The sequence below is a fragment of the Zonotrichia albicollis genome, chromosome 14 (assembly GCF_047830755.1).
Source record: "Zonotrichia albicollis isolate bZonAlb1 chromosome 14, bZonAlb1.hap1, whole genome shotgun sequence".
In the NCBI taxonomy this organism is placed as follows: Eukaryota; Metazoa; Chordata; class Aves; order Passeriformes; family Passerellidae; genus Zonotrichia; species Zonotrichia albicollis.
The window spans coordinates 14,752,377-14,769,817 of record NC_133832.1 but is presented as its reverse complement, the minus strand read 5'-3'; the positions used below and the strand labels follow the sequence as shown (position 1 = coordinate 14,769,817).

Sequence of the window (17,441 nt, the reverse complement as noted above, 5' to 3'; positions counted from 1 at the left end):
GCTCTGGAAGAGGGGATGAGAGTTCTCAGTGCCTTTTCTCACAGCTGGTGTGCCAGGCAGATCTCCAGAGGAACACAGCACTGTACCAGTGTCCAGCCATGGGGCACAGCACCTCAGGGGAACTGGCCCACAAGGCCACCATGGTCCCCCAGCGCCCCCAGCTAACCACAGCATCTGCTACAGGGCTACCAAGAGAAACCCCAGGCAGAAGGATTCCAATCTCACAGAACTCCAAATGAATTTGGAATTTAATTTGGCAACGAGGATCAACTTGTGCTGATGGCCAGAGGTCAGTGGTTGGCTCCCAGCTGGGCTGCTGAGGGATGCCAGGACTCATTCCCAGACTCAGATATTTAAAACACAAAATACTTTCCCCTCTTCCTTTGGCAGTGGAATTATTGCTAAGGAAACCAATGCTGCAAATTCTGCATTTTTATTTCTCCACTGTAGGAAGCACAAGGCAAAACCAGTCAGCAAGAAGGGCGGGACCCGGCATGGAAACATGAGGAGACCGCAAATACCACGGATTTGGCACCCAGCTGGGGAGGCACACGGCCCGAGCCAGCACCCTCCCCCGGGCACAGCACGGAGCCCTGGCATGGACGGGTATGGCAGCCATCAGCAGAGCCCCCATCTCGGGGAGCAGCCCCTTGCACCCCTCCTGCAGCGGGGATCACTGCAGCAGCACTGCAGCGCTGGCCCCACCGCTCACCAGCAGCACTGCGTTATTTTTAGGCACGTTTCTATCAAGACCAAATCTTTGCAGAGACACAACTGCAGGGGCATAAAAATCCTTTGCCTTATTATGTCTAGGAGTGGATGGAAGCGCTATCTGCAGAACTTCCCTTCAGCTCTGCTGGCAAAGCAGAGTTTCTAGAGGAGACTTCACGACTTGTGCAACACTATCATCTTCCCGCCGCGTCCTCCAAGCGGATCGTGCTGTGACTCATCCCCGACATAAACACACTAATTATAAATGAAGGTTTCACATATTTAGTGCCAGGTCTCCGTGCAACTCTTAGCCCCAGTCTCAGCAGAACAGGCAACAGAGAAGCAAATTCCCCAGCAACTCACAGCCATTGGCTGACACCCACCAATCCCTCCTGGTCCCAGCCTGGTCTTCGTGGCATGCCCGCTGCTCACAGCTGCCCACATCTGCCAGGTGCATATGGATTGGGGCAGGAGTAGGGCAGGACTGGGACAGGAGCAGGGCTTGGATGGTGGGGATGGATGGATGGATGGATGGATGGATGGATGGATGGATGGATGGATGGATGGAGAGCTGCACCAGCACCAACTCCAGCAGCACATACCTACTACAACCCACTGTATCCAGACAGGCATAGGCTGGGAAACAGTGCTTGGATGCCGGTTTGCACTTTTAGTGACATATGGCAGGGACAGCCACACCTGCTGTTCTGGAGGCTGAGAGCATTCCCAGGAAAACACGGAGAGCAGAGCCTTGCACCCGGCTGCCTCCAGGGACCTGTGGGCATGGGTGGTCCTCCTGCTTTCACAGAGCCATGCTGGAGTTTTGACTGGCCCTGCTGGGCAGCCATGTCCAGAGAAAGCCATGGCACACCAGGGACCAAAGCCCTGCCCATTACCCTTTGCCCATGCTCTTCCAAGAAGGCAAGGAATTAAAGCAGCCAAGAATCTTTCTTTCAAGCCCGCCTGCAAACCAAAACACAGATGCCACATCTAATTTTAGGCCTCCCAGCCTTGAGAGTGTTCTCCCGAGTCTGTGTGAGTGAGCAGTGAGATATCATCTCAGGACACGCCGCAGCCGCAGTGGCTGCGCACCCGCCTTGACCCCAGCTCTGCACAGGGGGGCAAGGGCAGAGCAGGAGGGCACAGCATGGCCAGGAGTTAACAGATGCCCACAGGAGATCCTGCAGGACACACTGAGCCCCCTCCACTAACTGCAGTCGAGGGCAGAGGGACTGGCCAGCCACCCTGCTAGCCCCAGGCTGCCACTTTCCTCCTGCTGGACATGACAACTGCCTCAGCTCAGGCCATAATCCAAGGTTTTAAGCACCCACATGGCAAAAGGGAAGGAGAACTGAACAAGAAGAGGACAGCTGTCCCCTGGAACATTAGCTCCCATTTCAGCTCAGCTCTGCCCAGCCCTCAGCACAGCCCCAGTGGGATTTCTGTCCTGCATGCTTCCCAGCACTGTGCTCTGCTCCCTTTTCAAACCACCCCCAACACAGCCCAGAATCAAGGACCCGGCTCTTGGCACAGGCTGTGCTGTAAACAAGAAAGGGGAAAAGTCCCTGTCCTGCTATTGTTTTTCTAACCATTTAAAGATGCTCCAGAGGACTGGGGAGCAGAATGGGAAGTAATAGATTTCTTTGTAAGGGGAAGATCCTATTATCAGGGAAAAGACTTTTTAACCACAGGGAACACGTGAAAACAAAGCCAATTACAGAGAGCCAGAAAAACGAAATCCATGTGAACAGGCTGAGTTCATCAGGACGATGTCACATGGTCTGGAGCACAGGAGCATGCACAGGGACAATGCCCAGCACCAGCCCACGGGGATTACAGTCCCCACTGCACCCATGGCTCCAGACACGTGTGCCCCAGCCCTGCCCTGCTCACACAGCACTGCCAGGCAGCAGCAGAGGTAGTGGGGCTGAGCTGGTTCTCAGTGTCTGAGCAGGGAGAAGCAGCAATGCCGATCCCACACCAAGCCCTGTGCTGCCTGCAGAGGCTCCCAGAGCTCCAGGCACCTCTCCTTCCTTTGGGCAGCACAGTGCCTGCCCTCCAGGGACATGGGTGCAGAGGGGTGGGGATGCTCCTCGCAGCACAGAGAACACACACAGAATCTGTGTGTGGTGTTCATGGGAAGATGATGAGCATCCACATTGTGCACAGGCACACACACGATTCAATAGAAGCAGTAAATCACCCCGGCTCTCTTTGCAGGGGGATTTCATTTTCCAGTTGACGCACCCCATTGCTTCCCAGATGAAAGCTATCAAGCCAATCAGCACAAGAATTCCTGCTCTGTATTTCTCTTTCAAGAGGAAAGTGGAGCTGCCGAGATATCCCGTCCCAGCCCTCCCAGGAGCAGTCGGGAGATGTGCGGGATCGGCGCGAGGGGGAGGAGGCAGAGCCTTCACCAGGAAATTTGTGATACAGAAACTTGTGCCTGGGCTCTGTTCTCAGCACAGGCCAAGGTCAAAGCGGGGTTTTTTTTCTGCCGTTTCTAACCGGCAAAGAAGCAAACACAGCTAAAATCTGTAACAGCAGCCAAAATGCTGTGGGCTGGTAAAAACAGCAGAGACAGAAGTGTCGTGTCATTTTGGGAGAGACAAGGAGCCCCCTCCATCCACCCCCAGGCACAGAGAGCACAAGGGGGAGGAAGCAAACCCCAGGGTTTTCCCACCTCATCCCAGGGACTGAACACATTCTCTGTAAAATGTATTCTGGAGATCTGCAGCCTCCTCTCTGGCGTTTGTAGGGATTGTTCCTGCTGGCAGTGATTCCAGAAGCACTCAGTGGGATGGGGGTCTGCTGCTGGAAAACAGAAGGATTTGCCCCGAGGCTCTTCCCAAACCTACAGCCAGCCCATGTCTAGTACCTGCTGGAGCATATTGGTGCAGAGGGAGAGGTCACTCACAGAGTGCACCACCCATCCTAAGGTGACAAAGCCAGGCTCAGAGCAACATGGTCTAGTGGGACATGTCCCTGCCACAGAGGGGAGTGCAGTGAAATGGGCTCTAATCCCCCTTCCAAAAAACCATTCCCTGAGTCTATGACCAGATTCCCCAGCCTCCAGCAGGAGCCGTATCAGGCAGCCAGCACCCAGAACATTCCCCCAGCAGTGCCTGTCACAGACACCTGGCTACAGGTGAAAGGTAAATCCTCATGACTGCTGCCATGCCCAGTGCATGAAGGGTGGCTGGAGCTCTGCACGGAGCTCTCAAACAGCTCTCCTGCTTTGCACAGCCCAAGCAGGGCTCTGCCAGCCCAGGCACAAACCGAATGTGTCCCAGGAGCACCCAGATCTCAGGGCAGACACACCAAATGGTAAATGTGGCTATGCCCAGCTGCTTGCCCTGGCTAAGGCTGCTCACAGCACTCCCTCCCAGGCCCTGTCATTGTCCCAGCACTGGTGGTTCTGCACTGACTCTCCCATCCTGAGCTAAGCCATCTCTTTTGCCCCTAGAGCTGTTTGGGAAGTGGCAGCTGCCTTGCCTGTCACGAGGTGCTCAGCCTGGTCCATCCAGCCCCCAGCCAGGCACCACGACAGACTGGCCCCCTCAGCAGAAACAGGGGCTCGGCCCAGAAATCATTATTTACTTATTAGGATGGGCTCTGTTCTCCTTTGAATGGCACAGAGAAGGCACCAGGACACCTGTGGAAAGCACGGGTGTAATCCAGCCCTGTGGACACCCGAGCTGCCTGGGGCCGGGCGGCCTGGGAAAAGGGCAGAAGCTATAAATACCTGGGGAACTGGCATATACTTTTCAGATTATTTCTATTACTGCAAATCACTTAATCTGAGGTCCATGTCCCTAGAGACCAATCCCACCACTCCTGAGGACGTGTCAGCACCTGACTTCGCTGTCACTATTTGCAGCGGCAGCTCTGGGCGGGGGGGCTGGGGAGCTCCGAGCCAGGGTGCAGCGGGTGACCTTGCTCTCCCTGGCCTCTGTTCAGGCTGAGCAGGGAGCAAAGCAGCACCCTGAGAGCAGCTGAGCCAAGCTGACCCCAGGCAAACCGAGCCTGCCCCGTTCCGCACAGGTCCCCGGGGAGCAATGCCGGGCGCGATGCCGCACTCCCGTAACCCCGCTCCTGCAAACACTGTCCCGGGGCTGTGCAGGGACACCGGGGCCACAGGAGGTGAGCGGGCCCATGCAGGGGTGCAAGGTCCAGCAGGCTGGTCCCCAGGAACCGGCACAAAGCCAGCACGGCCCCCCGGGACCCCAGCGCTGAGCCAGGGCTGTGGCACTCACGCACCTGGGGCTGCTGTCAGACCTCAGCCCGCAGAAAAGGGACAATTCCCATTTCCACAGCTGCCTGGAGGCTGAAAGAATCGCTGCTCCTGAGCGCTTCAGCAGTGAAGTCCTACTGCTGGCAGTGTTTTTATTATGTTAGAGGATAATTTGAATCTCACCTGAAAACGGTGGCGAGAAGGAACAGGGTTGCAATGGCTGGATTTAAAGCAGAACAAAGCACAGGCACTGCCCACTGCAGGTACCTGGCCAGGGTGAGCTGGATTTAAACAGAACAAAGCACAGGCACTGCCCACTGCACGTACCTGGCCACGGTGAGCTGGACTCCCCCCACCAGGAGGTTTCCCCAGAGAGGGTCATCCCTCCCTCTGCCCCTCACCCGGAGCAGGCAGGGGATTAAGGGTGGTTGGACGTGGATGAGCAGCACAGGCACATCAGGGAAGGCAGGCAGCACTGGTAACAGCGAGAGAATATGGATGGAGAACCTCCGTCACAAGTCTTTGCCATGACAACTGGGCCAGTTCCTTTTCATTTCAATGAGCTCCCTCATAGCACTGTTCACAAACAGGGCTGGCTCTGGTCTCCACAGTGTGCAGACACGCTCGATAGCAGGGCCACCAGCCACTGCCAGGGCCACCACTGGGCACGCTTGCATGGCCACCCACCAAGGGCTGATGTGACCAAATCTGCCTCCTAATTCTTCACCAGGCATTTATAAATGCTCTACTACAACAGGAGATGGGATGTCTGCCTCCTGTGCATGCTGGATCTCTGGAGGAAAAAGAGCTGGAAAGGATCCAGTACCCCCACAGGAAGTGTTGCCATTGCTGTTTTCCTATGATCATGGTGCAGAGCTGGGCTCATCCAAGGTGAGAGCAGATCAATCTGATCAATATCCATGTTTGACCCAATGATGACCCCAGCAGGAGGTACCTGTGCCCCCTGTGCCATGTCACTACATGCACGTGGTGGCACCAAGCTGCCCTCCCCAGCTGGCCCAGGCTGTCCATGATGGCTTTGTGGCACTTGCTTTGCACCAGTCTGAGGTGCAGACGTGCCTTCTGCAGAAAATCTTCCAAAAATAAAATTATCTTGCACAAAGTAATGAGGCTGAGGAGCTGTGCAAGGAGGAATCTTCATTTTTCCTGTGTATTTTCAATGTTCCAGAGCCGTCCACAGCTGCACAGATCTCTGGGATTTACCAGGGCAGCTCTCAGAAACAGTTTTTACTAGAAGTCATAGAAAGTCTCCCACTGAATAGTTTTCTTTCAGTAAACACTCATTTGATAAATTTTAAATGTTCACAGGACGATAAAATAAAATACAATTTCTTTCTTCTGTAATTTTAGTCCACAATCACTAGCAGAAAGTATCCACTGCAAACACCAACCCAGCAGGCTCCAGTGAGTGCTCCAAGTCTAGACAGCAACTGGCAATGGAGAACAGGCAAACTGGGACAGCCACCCTCAAACAGCAATTTATAAAATATGAATGAAGGTCCGTGCCAAGAGTGGAATTCATGGGAATGACAGAAAAACACAAAGAACTGAGTGACTGCTCTCTACTACAAATTGTTCTTAACCCCGTGTAATGAAACTGTTTTCATCACACCAAAACACGACGATGAGATTTCCAATATTTTAGGGAATTCTGTGATTTCTTCCTGCAATACATGGCAGTGATTCCAGCTTTCCTCCCATGCAGAGACTGAATTCTGATCTGCTCCAGTTTCCCCTGAGCCCGTTCCTCCCCCTGCCCGTGGGCAATGTACGCCCGTGGGGACCCGGAGGTGACGCCTGGCACGGACACAGAGCGGGCTCTTGTCTCTTCTCTGCTGGAGCCAGCGCGGCCTTGGAGGGTCCTGCTGCACGGGGAGGGAGCTGGCATGGCCCCTGGGACACCGCTCACATCGCCTGCCTCGCTACACTGTTTCTGCTCTCATTCTTCCCGGGACTGTCCCACTTCCTCGCTCTGAGAAACCGCCCAGAGGCAGCGACTTCCAGGAATTGTGGGCTCCGTGCCTCGGGACAGGATCCCAACTCCAGCACCCGCTGATGCCCAGCCCCTGGGGCTGGTATGGTACCTGTGCCCATGGCAGGGATCCTGTTCTGGGGGAAAAACCCATTTCTGCACAGGGAATCCTGACTCCTGTCCCCTGGGCTACAAAACACTCTCCAAATCATTCTTCTGTTCCAAATCTCTCTCCTGTCCGTATTTTGACATGCTCTTCTGTCCTCAGAAGCAGCACCAAAGCACTTCCCATTGTGAACTGGCTCTCAGTTAACTGGAATGAAGTTCTCCCATGAGGAAAACCAATGTTAATGCCAGACTGGCTCCAGGGAGTGGTGCTCATCTGTTCAGTGGATAAACACCTGTGCAATAGGGAATCTGTAAACAGCAGGAAGAATGTAAAAGCTGCATAAGCAGGAGAAGAGCTGCCATGAGCAGATCCTGTGCAGCTGCCAGCCCCAAATCCTCCGGAAAAGACACAAAATACCTGTGTGACTCCGACCCACCAACACTCTGAAAGCTTTTTGTGGATTGTTTCTTTGGCAAAATTTTCTGATTTGCAGCTGCTGCTTCCAATACCAAGTGCCACATAAAGCCTGTGCTTCCACTGCAACCAGCACTTGAGAGGAGCCAGGGTGGAATACTCACTGCCGATACCAAGCACAAGACTGTGGAAGCAGCTTCCAGAGCGTGTAAGAGCTCAAAAGCCCAAGATATTTAGAAAATAGGATGGGAAAGCCTAGAGGAGGATGGGGCAAAGCCTGCTTTGGGCAGTGAAGAGGCAAAGAGATGCCGTGTACCCTCAGAGCAGCTGGTGGGTCCCACAGGGACACCTTACATGTGTGCCCTCCACAGCCCAGCCCCTGAGAGCTGATCCATCTCCCCTTCCCAGCAGTAAGGGAGAGCTGGAGCACAGGAGAGCAGGGGAGAGAGGGAGGGACGGACAGAGGAGGGAGGGGAAAACGAGGAGACCATTTTATGAGATTTGATATTTGTTCAGGAGTGAGAAAAAGGAGACACCAGTGCCGTGCTCCAGGTCAGTGCCCAGTCCTTGGCTGCTCCCCCAGTCCTGAGGGGTTCTGCTTGCTGAGCACAGCTCCAACATCCCTGTAGCTCCAGTTACCCAGCCCCAGCGTATCACCTACTTCACAACCTCAGCTCCAGCCATGACAGACATGCACCCTGCACAGCCTGCTATCATGCCAGCTCACATTCACCCAGCCCTGAGTTCTCTATTCCAGCTCCAGCTGGATTATCATAGTTGTCCTGTGAGCAAGGAAAGGGTGAGAGGTGCTGAGGAAGAAATGTGTTTATGTTTTTTCTTCTCCATTTATCAGGAACTGACAGCAAGCTTTAGCACACCCCCAACTCCCCTGGCCACCAGAGGCTCCCTGTCCATGTGTCCATAGGGGCCAAAAGGACCGGCTGCCCACATAATGTTCTGCCATGCTCCTCTTGTCTTCGAAGAAATATTTGCATCCTCTGGCCAATTGCCAGAGCAGAGAGGTCACACTGACAACAGCAGACAGGAGGGTCAGCCCCTTCCCAAGGGCTTTGGAGTTCTGCCAGTGCAACGCTGGGGGTCCCCAGAGCACCCCTGGGACTGGGATGCCAGAGCAGCTGCTGCCGGGCACAGACTGGGAGTGAGAGCAGCCCTGAGCACGAACTCCTGCCTCATTCCATCTCTCAGTGCAACAGCTGCCCTTCACTCCCTCCTCTCTTTGCCAGTCTTATCTCCTCCCTCCATAGGAAGGAATTACTGCAGGTTTTATCTGTAAGCCTATCACAATTACAGAGCAGAAACGATTACAGAGCCATGGAGCCAGGTGATGAATGAACACGTGGCACTGGCCCAAGCTGACCACAGCCAGACTAGGGAAGGGAACCAAAGGCAGATGTAAGCAGCAAACACCAGGATTCCAACCAGTATCAGCACCAGGTAACAGCAGTGATAGCAAATGCCACTTAAAAACGTCTGAAGCTACATGGACAGCAGATTTTCCTGAGCCAAAAACCCCTTAAATCCTTTTCTCCCCTTTGATTCCATTGCTTCAGTAACAGCTCCTTCTCTGATTCCATTTCATTCTAAACCAGAGGCCACCCCCTCCAATCCACCACTGTAATTTGTCTTCTGATGGCAGAGCCTTGGATTTATTCTGACAATGCTCTATCTTGCTCCTGAAACAGGTTATTTTGTCACCTCAAATACTGCTGGTAGTAATGATGCAACAACCAGAGCAAAAAGATAAACAGCTCCAAGTCCAGAGTAACAAAACATCCAATTAATTTGCTAATTACATGCAAGCCTGACTGGTGCAGTCAGGGATACTCTACCAAAAGCTTTAAATTAAACCCAATTGTGTTAATAACCACATTGTGGTTATTAATTGTGTTTCTGAGATGTGCCAGCACCTCCTAACCCTGACAATCCCTCAAATATTAAAAACTGCTTATGCTTTAGTGTCATATAAAGGGTGTTTAACTCAAAAATACCTACCCATACCTGGTCCCAACTGCAGCAGGGTAGAACTGGGTCTTGGGAGAACTCCATCCATGAGGGAAGAGCCACGATCCTGCTGGCAGACAGCAGGACCATCCAGAGAGGAAAGAAAGTAGGAGCAGCACACCTTGAAATGCTCCTTATTCTGCAAAGCAAGGGGGCCTGGGTGTGCTCTGCTCCCAGCAGCACCTCGAGGGACAGGGCTCTGAGGTGCCCATTGCCCCAGAAGTGCCCTCACTGTCCCCACAGAACACTGAGGCTGCATCTTCTGAGGGTACAAGGGAAAGCTTCATGTGCAAGGTCAACTAGTGCAGGAGATCAGACCTTGCACCAGACAGCACAGGGGTGCAGGTCCAAAGGCCAGTCATCCTTCCATCAGAGAATTTTACTACACAGCCTCTCAGCTCCCACAAACCTTCCTGCCCCCAGGCCCTGCTGCCTGGGATGCTGGTACACGATCCCCACTCCAGAGCAGCAGAGGCTGTTCCTGTGCTGGCACCCACAGAGCCAGGAGAAAATGCAAATCTGCAGGAATGGACCAGCAGCACGCTGCAAAGCTAATGGAGACTTTGCTAGGATAAAATGTAAACCTGGCAGCGATTAACACACACAGCTTGAGCCAGACCACGCTGAGCGTTCCGCTTTCCTTACAGTGTTTGGAAATTACATGTGAGCACAGAGAGATAATGACCCTCCATTACACCTTTGCAGCAGCAGGGCTCTATGAGCCTTGGAGTTCAAAGGACAAGACACTGGTGTTGTAAAGGTTGCTCCAACCCTGCTGATCCCACAGAAGTCTGCTAGGGCACAGCACACCCAACGGAGCTGCAAGGGAGAGGAGTGCACAGGACTTCCCACAGGAATGAGGGAGATGTTGCTTATCTCTAAGGCAAGACCCGGGCAGAATGTACCTGCTGCTGCCTGGTCCAGCCTCCAAGGCTGCATGCAGACCTCCATGGGAGCCACACCTGCTCTCCTCAGTGTGACATTCCCAGCTGTGCGGGACCCCACAGCACAGCTCCGCAGGCAGAGCGGTTGCACGGAGCAAACCTGCACCGCCATCACCAGCACCCCTATGCTGAACTTCCCAGCTTGATTCCTCCCTGCCTTCTCTGCACTGATTCCAGCAGAGATTTATCCAGACTCCAGAGACACACCCAGAGCTCACACAGCTCCTGCCACGTACGAAGCTCACAGCTGGATGATGCTCACAGCTGCACTCTTTCTGACCTGTCATTACTTTTATTCTTTTTTCTTTTGCCAAGCCCTTGACATCTCTGTACAATCCCCCAGTAAATCACTGTGTAGATGGAAATTGCCCTGGTACCCAAATGACGCTCTGGGCATTTAAAACAGAAACAAGCCCAGAGGCAGTGCACTTGCCTGGTGCTAATTTAGAGGTAAAATCTAATTGTTCATTTCAGCCTTTGCTCCCAGCATCCCAAGCATCACAGGGTGAGTGTGTGGATACAGGACTCCCACAATGCAAACCCCAGCTGAGGCCTCACATACTCCTGGATGGGGCTGCCTCTGGGCCAGCAGAAAATCCCTTGGGCAGCCCTTTCTCCCTCCCATTTCCATCAACTTGGCCACATCCTGTTGTGCTGACAGGTGAGAATGCAGGTGCTCACTGCTTTAAATGTTGTACAGGTATTTTACAGAGATGGCTCATGTACTTTTTTCCAAGTTAATCCACCAAGAAAAATTATTCTGATTGAATCCTACTTCTCAAAAAAAAAAAAAAATCTCCCCTCCTCTGACTCATTCCCAAAACCTGTTCTAGCTCTACTTTAAAACACATTTTCTACCTGTATTTAAAACAACTCCGAAGCATAGGTGATGTTTCTCTGCCACTACATTCGGGGTTTCCTGCTCTGCACAGCGCATTCCCGCAGGCAGCTCTCGGCGGGACAAGTTGCTGGGAGGATTTTAGCTCGATGTCAACATCCGTCCGTGCCTCGGGGCTCAGCGTCCCGATCTCGCCCGCTCCCAGCGGCCAGGAGCAGCGAGATAACAGATGCGTGAGGAAACGAGACAAACGCAACGACCTCACAGGACGGCGGGGACACCAGGCGCGCACCGCGGTGCTCCTGGCACGATCTCTCCTAGTCAGTCCCAAATTAGAGCATGGGGGCAAAAAGGAAGATTCGGCAGCGGAGACCAAAGCGGGAACAGCCAGGACACAGCGGGTGTGACCCGCGGTGAGCGCGGCGGGGAGGCTGGGGCGGCGCGGGGTGCAGAGGGTGGATGAGGGATGCGGGCACGGGATGCTGGTACCGGCGGGATGCAGGATGCCGGCGGGAAGCACGGTGCAGGAAGCGCTTGCCGGTGTGCTGCGGGACGCGGGTACTCACCGGAGGTCGCCGTAAGCGCCGGCGTAGCCCTCGACCCAGGGCTCCAGCTCGCTCTTGATGCCGGGGGCGGGCGCGGCGAAAGGCGCCCGGCCCGGTGGGTACCAGGCATCGCCAGGGCAGTCGGCGGGCCCGGCGGGCGGCTCGGGGCACGGCCCGTAGAGCTGCCCCTCCTCGGCGAAGAAGGTGGGCCAGGGGGGAGCGGGGCCCGGCGGGACCAGCTCGGCCCCGAAGCGGCACGGGCCGCCCCAGCCGCCGCCCGGGGACGGCCCCGCCGCGCTCTCCAGCTTGACGCGGCCGAAGCCGCGGGGCAGCCCCGGCCCGGCGGGCGGCTCTGCGGCCAGGGCGGCCTCGAAGACGGGCGAGGGGTCGCGGGCAGGCGGGCGGGGGGCGCGGGGCGGCCCGGCGGGCACGGCGAACATGCAGTCCTCGCGGGGCAGTTGCTCGGCCGGGGTCTCCAGCGCCTCCAGCGCCAGCCCCATGGAGGCGGACACGGCGCGGCACAGCTGCCGGGCACTGTCGCCCAGCGGATCCTCCTTGTCCGCCGGCTCGGTCTCGGGCGGCGGCAGCATCGGAATCGCACCCGCCTCGCCCAGCAGCTCCCTCAGCTCTCCGGTGCAAGGGAAGGACGAGCCCATGGCGGGGCCGGCGGGCGGCAGCGCCTTACCGGGGGCGCGGGGCTCGGGGGGCGGCAGGCAGCCCGGCGGGGGCGGCAGGCAGGCGGGGGAGTCCGGCGGCGCTCGGGGGCTCGGCGGGCAGGGCGCGCTCGGCGGCGGCTGCCCGGCGCCGCCCGGTTCCTCTCGCGGCGGCTGGAAAGCGTCGCAGACGCTCTGGAAGAAGCTCTGAAAAGCCCCGCGGAAGGTCCTGCCCGCCGGTCGCGGGTAGACGCGACCGACCCCCAGCTGCACCTCCATGCTCGCCGAGCGCGGGGCAGCGATCGCTGCGGCGGCGGAGCGAGGCGAGGGCGGAGAGCCTTGGCAGCGCTCCCGGCCCGACCCCCGCGGGCCGCCTACCCGTGGCGCTGCTCCGCGGCGCCCATGGCAGTGCCCGCCGGGCTCGCAGCTCGGTGCGCGCAACAGGCAGGGAAAGTTGTCGGCGGGGGCGCGGGCAGGTGCGGCGGCGGAGCGAGGGGCGGGCGGGGGCGGCCGCGGGGAGGGAGGCGCGGCGGGGAGACCGCCCCGCTCCGGGCTCCGCCGCGATTAACTCTGTGGCGGCCGCGGCGTTAGCGGCTCCCAGCCGGCCCCGGGCTCGGCGCGGCCCCGGCGGCGGCCCCGGAGCCGCAGCCCCGCCGCAGTGTCCGAGCTCGGAGCTGGATGAGCGTGCCCGGCCCGGCCCGCTGGGGACATCGCTCGGCACCGCGGCCCCGGGGGAGCGCCCGCCCGGCCCCCGCGCCCCGGCTGGGCGGGACGGGGCGGGGATGGGGGCGGCGGCCGCCCGGGATCCCAGCTGGGCTGCTGATGGAGCGGGTGCGTGCGGGAAACCCGCCCCGGGCCGGCTCCGCTGCTCCCCCGCTCTCCCCCCGGCTGACAGCTGGCGCAGCTGGGCGGACTTGGTCAGAAAAATGTTCCTTTTGGCCCCTGGCGTGTCGGCGCTCACGGCTCCCCACCCTGGGCCGGGCCCGAGGAGATCCCCGCAGCTCTTGGTGCGGTTCCTGCCTGAGGACCTTCCCGCCGCCCGCTTCCACCCCCCAGCGCCCCGCGTCGTGCCACAGCCCCCGCCTGCTAAAGCACGAACCATCCCGGGGGCATCCCCGCCCGGGTCACGCACTGGGATGAAAAACACCTCGCTGGCAGAGAGAATTAGTGCGGGACCTACCGTAAACAAGGCTTGAGCTCCCCTTGCTGGTCCTGGAATAGCAATTCTAAAGCAACTTCTGGGACGCACCATCTCTAGGAAACCTGGGAATGGAAACATTTTTATTCGAGGGAGCTTAAAACAAGCCCCTTACTTTGAGCCCCTTTGAAGACAAAGGGAAAAAAGTCATAAATAAGCGGAGCCCGTGGGGAAAACAGAAAGAGATATCCCATCTTTTAAAAGCCTTTTTACAAGCTGTGGAAGATAAAAATAAAAATCGAAGTCCAGCCAAGCAAAATTTGGCAATGTGCTCCATCCTGCCTGCGGGATGGGAGCAGCTGGGGGAGGGAGAGGAGGGATGTGCGCCGTGGGGACGGGGTCACTGCCGGTGCCTCTGCAGCCCAGCACTGCTGAGGGCAGGGGCTGCCACCCCCGGGGCCGTGGGGAGCCCAGGACTGTGCCCTGCTCCCCCTGGCCACCAGTGAGAAGGAGAATTTGCAGAGAAACCTCATCAGCCCTTGCGTGTGGGTGAAACACCGAGCTGGGCTCTGCTGCCAAGTCCCACAGCCCCAAAGTGCTGAAGGCAGCTCAGCTAACGCCTGAGATGGTGAAAACCAAGGGAGATGCTGTAAGAGATCTGCTGCCCAGTGGATGTGGGCTCCAGTGAGTTTGTTGTTCCAGCCTCTCGGAGCTGACAGGCTCCTGGAGTGAAATACAGAGACTGTGGAGAACCTCTAGGGGAGAATTCTCACTGTCAGCATCAAGAACTGTATCGAGAAGGGCTGAGGGCTGGGGCTGCAGTGTGGGATCGCTGCAGGAACAAGAGCCTCTATGCCTCAAAGGAGACATGGGCTGAGATCAGAGAGCTTCGCTTGACCCCACTGTTCCCATGAGGAGGAAACATCCTCAGCTTGTACACCCTGGAACACCACAACCTGCAAAGACCTCAGCATAGCTCAGAATTCTGATGTTCAAACAACCATCCTGTCTGGGATGGGACCTGTTGGGGCCTCAACTCCTGGCTCTGGAGCTTTGGCTGTGGTGCTGTTTGTGTTGCCTTGTCCTTTCTCCTCTCTGCAGCATCCACAGCGCCCTGCATTTTCCCCTGTCTGAGTGTTGCTGTCGGGTTTTTGGAATGTTGATCCCTGCAGAGGTGCAGAAAGCAAGACTGCAAAATGGTTTGTGTACTTCAGCCTGCAGAGCCAACACTTCAGTTCTGACTGATGATCTGTGGCAAAGATGTTTTTAATTTATTTCTTCAACAGGCATCTTCCAAGGGTTTTTTTTTTAACTTGGTCCTCACATTTCATTTAAAATTGGTGAAATGTTAGTGGATTTTCTGGCTGTATATGTGCACGACTGCATATGTTAGGCTTAAAGGATCTGTGAATTTTAATCTTTATACTTGGTTGCCGAAGTCATCACACAGTGCTCTAGAGATGTCCTTTTCTCAGCTTGAATTTGATATGGATTTCAATTATATTTTCCCATTCCCCCAGCAACACATATTCAGGTAATTTGTATCTGTAAATGTGATTTTGTGTTACTGTGAAATGTGAAAATGTGTTATTAAAGTGTGAATTTAACATCCCATACAGGTAATAAGACTTTCTGCACAGGCTGAGGTTTGAGCTGTGTATGTCACCAACAGTTTAGTCTTTCAGTTCAAAGTCAATTTAAATGCACAAAGAGTTAAAAGGATTGAAGATGGTGGACTTGAGTGTGTGTCATAGAACAGGCACTCTGCCTGGCCTCATAGAAAGCAGAGAGAGCTCCAGCTTGGGCAGGGGGAGATGCTGAGCAAACCCAATCCAGCAAAACACTTTGACACATCTTCGTCTTGAAGTGTATAAATAGTCCCAATGAAATCTAGGAAATACTCCTGTGCTTAAGGTTAAGGATTCCCTTAAGTGCTTTGCTGGATCAGTACCAAGGTGATTATTTACAAAGCGCTGTCAAAAACATTGGACACCAAGAAAAAAATTTTTCTGATAAAATCCTTTGGCTCAGAATGTCCTGTGTGACTGCTCAGAACTGCAGCAAACAACATTTTTCAGAGATAGGGGCCATTCCATGAAAAATTTCCCTCCAGACCCAAGAGTAACAGGTGGTCCTTTGTTTTGCTGCCTGAAAAAACATTTAAAATCAGGTGATTCTCTAAGAACTCAAATCTACAGCCACAGAGAGCTCAAATGTTATCAGGACAGTTCCACAGAACTCGCCAGGAACAGAATCAATCATTTTTCACCATTAATCTTTAGTAAAATGAGGCCAGTAACACAGACTCTGACAGTTTTGCTTCCATTCCTTGAAGCCAGTTGCAGGCATAACCCATTAGCCATCACTTACTGAATTACTCTGGTTACACTCCTCCTTCTGTACCCTCCCAGCTGTGAGCAGATGTCAACAGCTGGGAACCTGTCTCTGAACCTGCCCTGCCAACATCCCCAAGATGGTGAACCTGGGGAGTTTTTCCCAGCTGCATAAAAAAGGGGGAATCGCTTCTGTGGATCATTGAAAATGAAGGCAGAGATTCAGAAAGGCTCACAAGCACAAGGGTTGTATCCCACTCTGACCAGGGCAGAGGCAGCTGGATGAGACAGAGGCACTCTGAGCCTCAGGGGTGCCTGTGCAGGTTGGGATGTGCCTCTGCTCTCATTAACTGCCTCTCAGCAAGGAAGGCACGGTGATTTAGGGGAAAGCAGCACAAACAGGTGAGAGAAACTGGTTTGTGCTCCCCTGGATGCTGTGGTCAGGCTGGGAGCCCATTAGGGCTGCAGGAGCAGCCAGCCCAGCCTTCCACCACCCACACCTGTGGACAGCAACCAGGCAGGAGCCTGTAAAACACCAGGCTCATTAATGTTGCCTCCCACAGCTTTCCTCATTATTCTGTGCACTCTATTATTCTTAAGCTGCTTAGAGCTATACAATACAATTTTCTTAAGATTTAAAATATTTTAGCCATTTGTGTCAATCCTGGACTGCTGACTGCCTTGTCTCATCAGACAGGTATGTGAGTTCCCATGGGTGGGTTAAGAGCCTTTAAAATTTGCCCTTGCATGAAGGTGCAGACAATGTTTTCACTTTCATCCATTTTAATTCTGAACATTAATAATGTCTCACATCTCTCATAGTTTGCACCTTTCTGATTTAGGGCACAGGTTGCTTAACCCTTCCTTGCACCTCTCCTTAGTGGCCAGCACTGACGCTGCTTTTACCCAAGAAAGCCCAAAGCTCAGGTGTCCCTGGAGCAGGAATCATCTGTCCCTCACTGCTCTCTCAGTGAGCTTTGATCAAGCATTTGGGACAGATCAGACAGGGGATCCTGCTGTGCTGTGCTCATGTCACCCTGCAGGCCTTTGCTTAGCAGGAGGGGATTGATTGAGCATTGTCACCTCTCAAAACCCAGGAGAAGAGTTTGACAGAGCCCTGGCTCCCAGCAGGACTCCCTGGCTGGACCCTGCCCAGCAGCATCAGAGGGAGGCAGACCTGCACAAAACCTCTCAAATGCCTTTGTTTGCATCTTGGAACAAATCCTGCCTTAAATACAGGGCTAAGCAATGTCTTAGGTAATACTTCTGGAACAGTTACAGTCACCTGAAGTGTTTTTCTTCTCTTTGCCCAAATTCATCCCTGTCACCTCCACAGAATCTCTAGCATGTTTTCCTTCTCTGACAGCTTGGAGGCAGATTTTCAGAACAGCCTGTTCATGCACCTTAGTGAGATGACTGAAGTGCTCGGTCCAGTTGATCAATCCTTGCGGTGCTGAGAACAACACAAATCTTCCCTCCTAATGAAACACACATTTGAACCGTTTCC

The 17,441-nt window shown here is 54.9% G+C and overlaps 1 protein-coding gene across 1 annotated transcript in view; it reads right to left on the bottom strand.

Annotated features, from left to right (window-relative positions):
* The window catches only part of AR (androgen receptor), a 37,633-nt gene extending 24,410 nt beyond the window's left edge, over positions 1-13,223 (bottom strand). Inside the window, exon 1 of the mRNA XM_074551546.1 lies at positions 11,832-13,223. Coding sequence (XP_074407647.1) covers positions 11,832-12,742 — 911 coding nt within the window. The 5' untranslated portion in view covers positions 12,743-13,223. The remainder of the gene's footprint in view (positions 1-11,831) is intronic.
* Between the last annotated feature and the right edge of the window lie 4,218 nt (positions 13,224-17,441).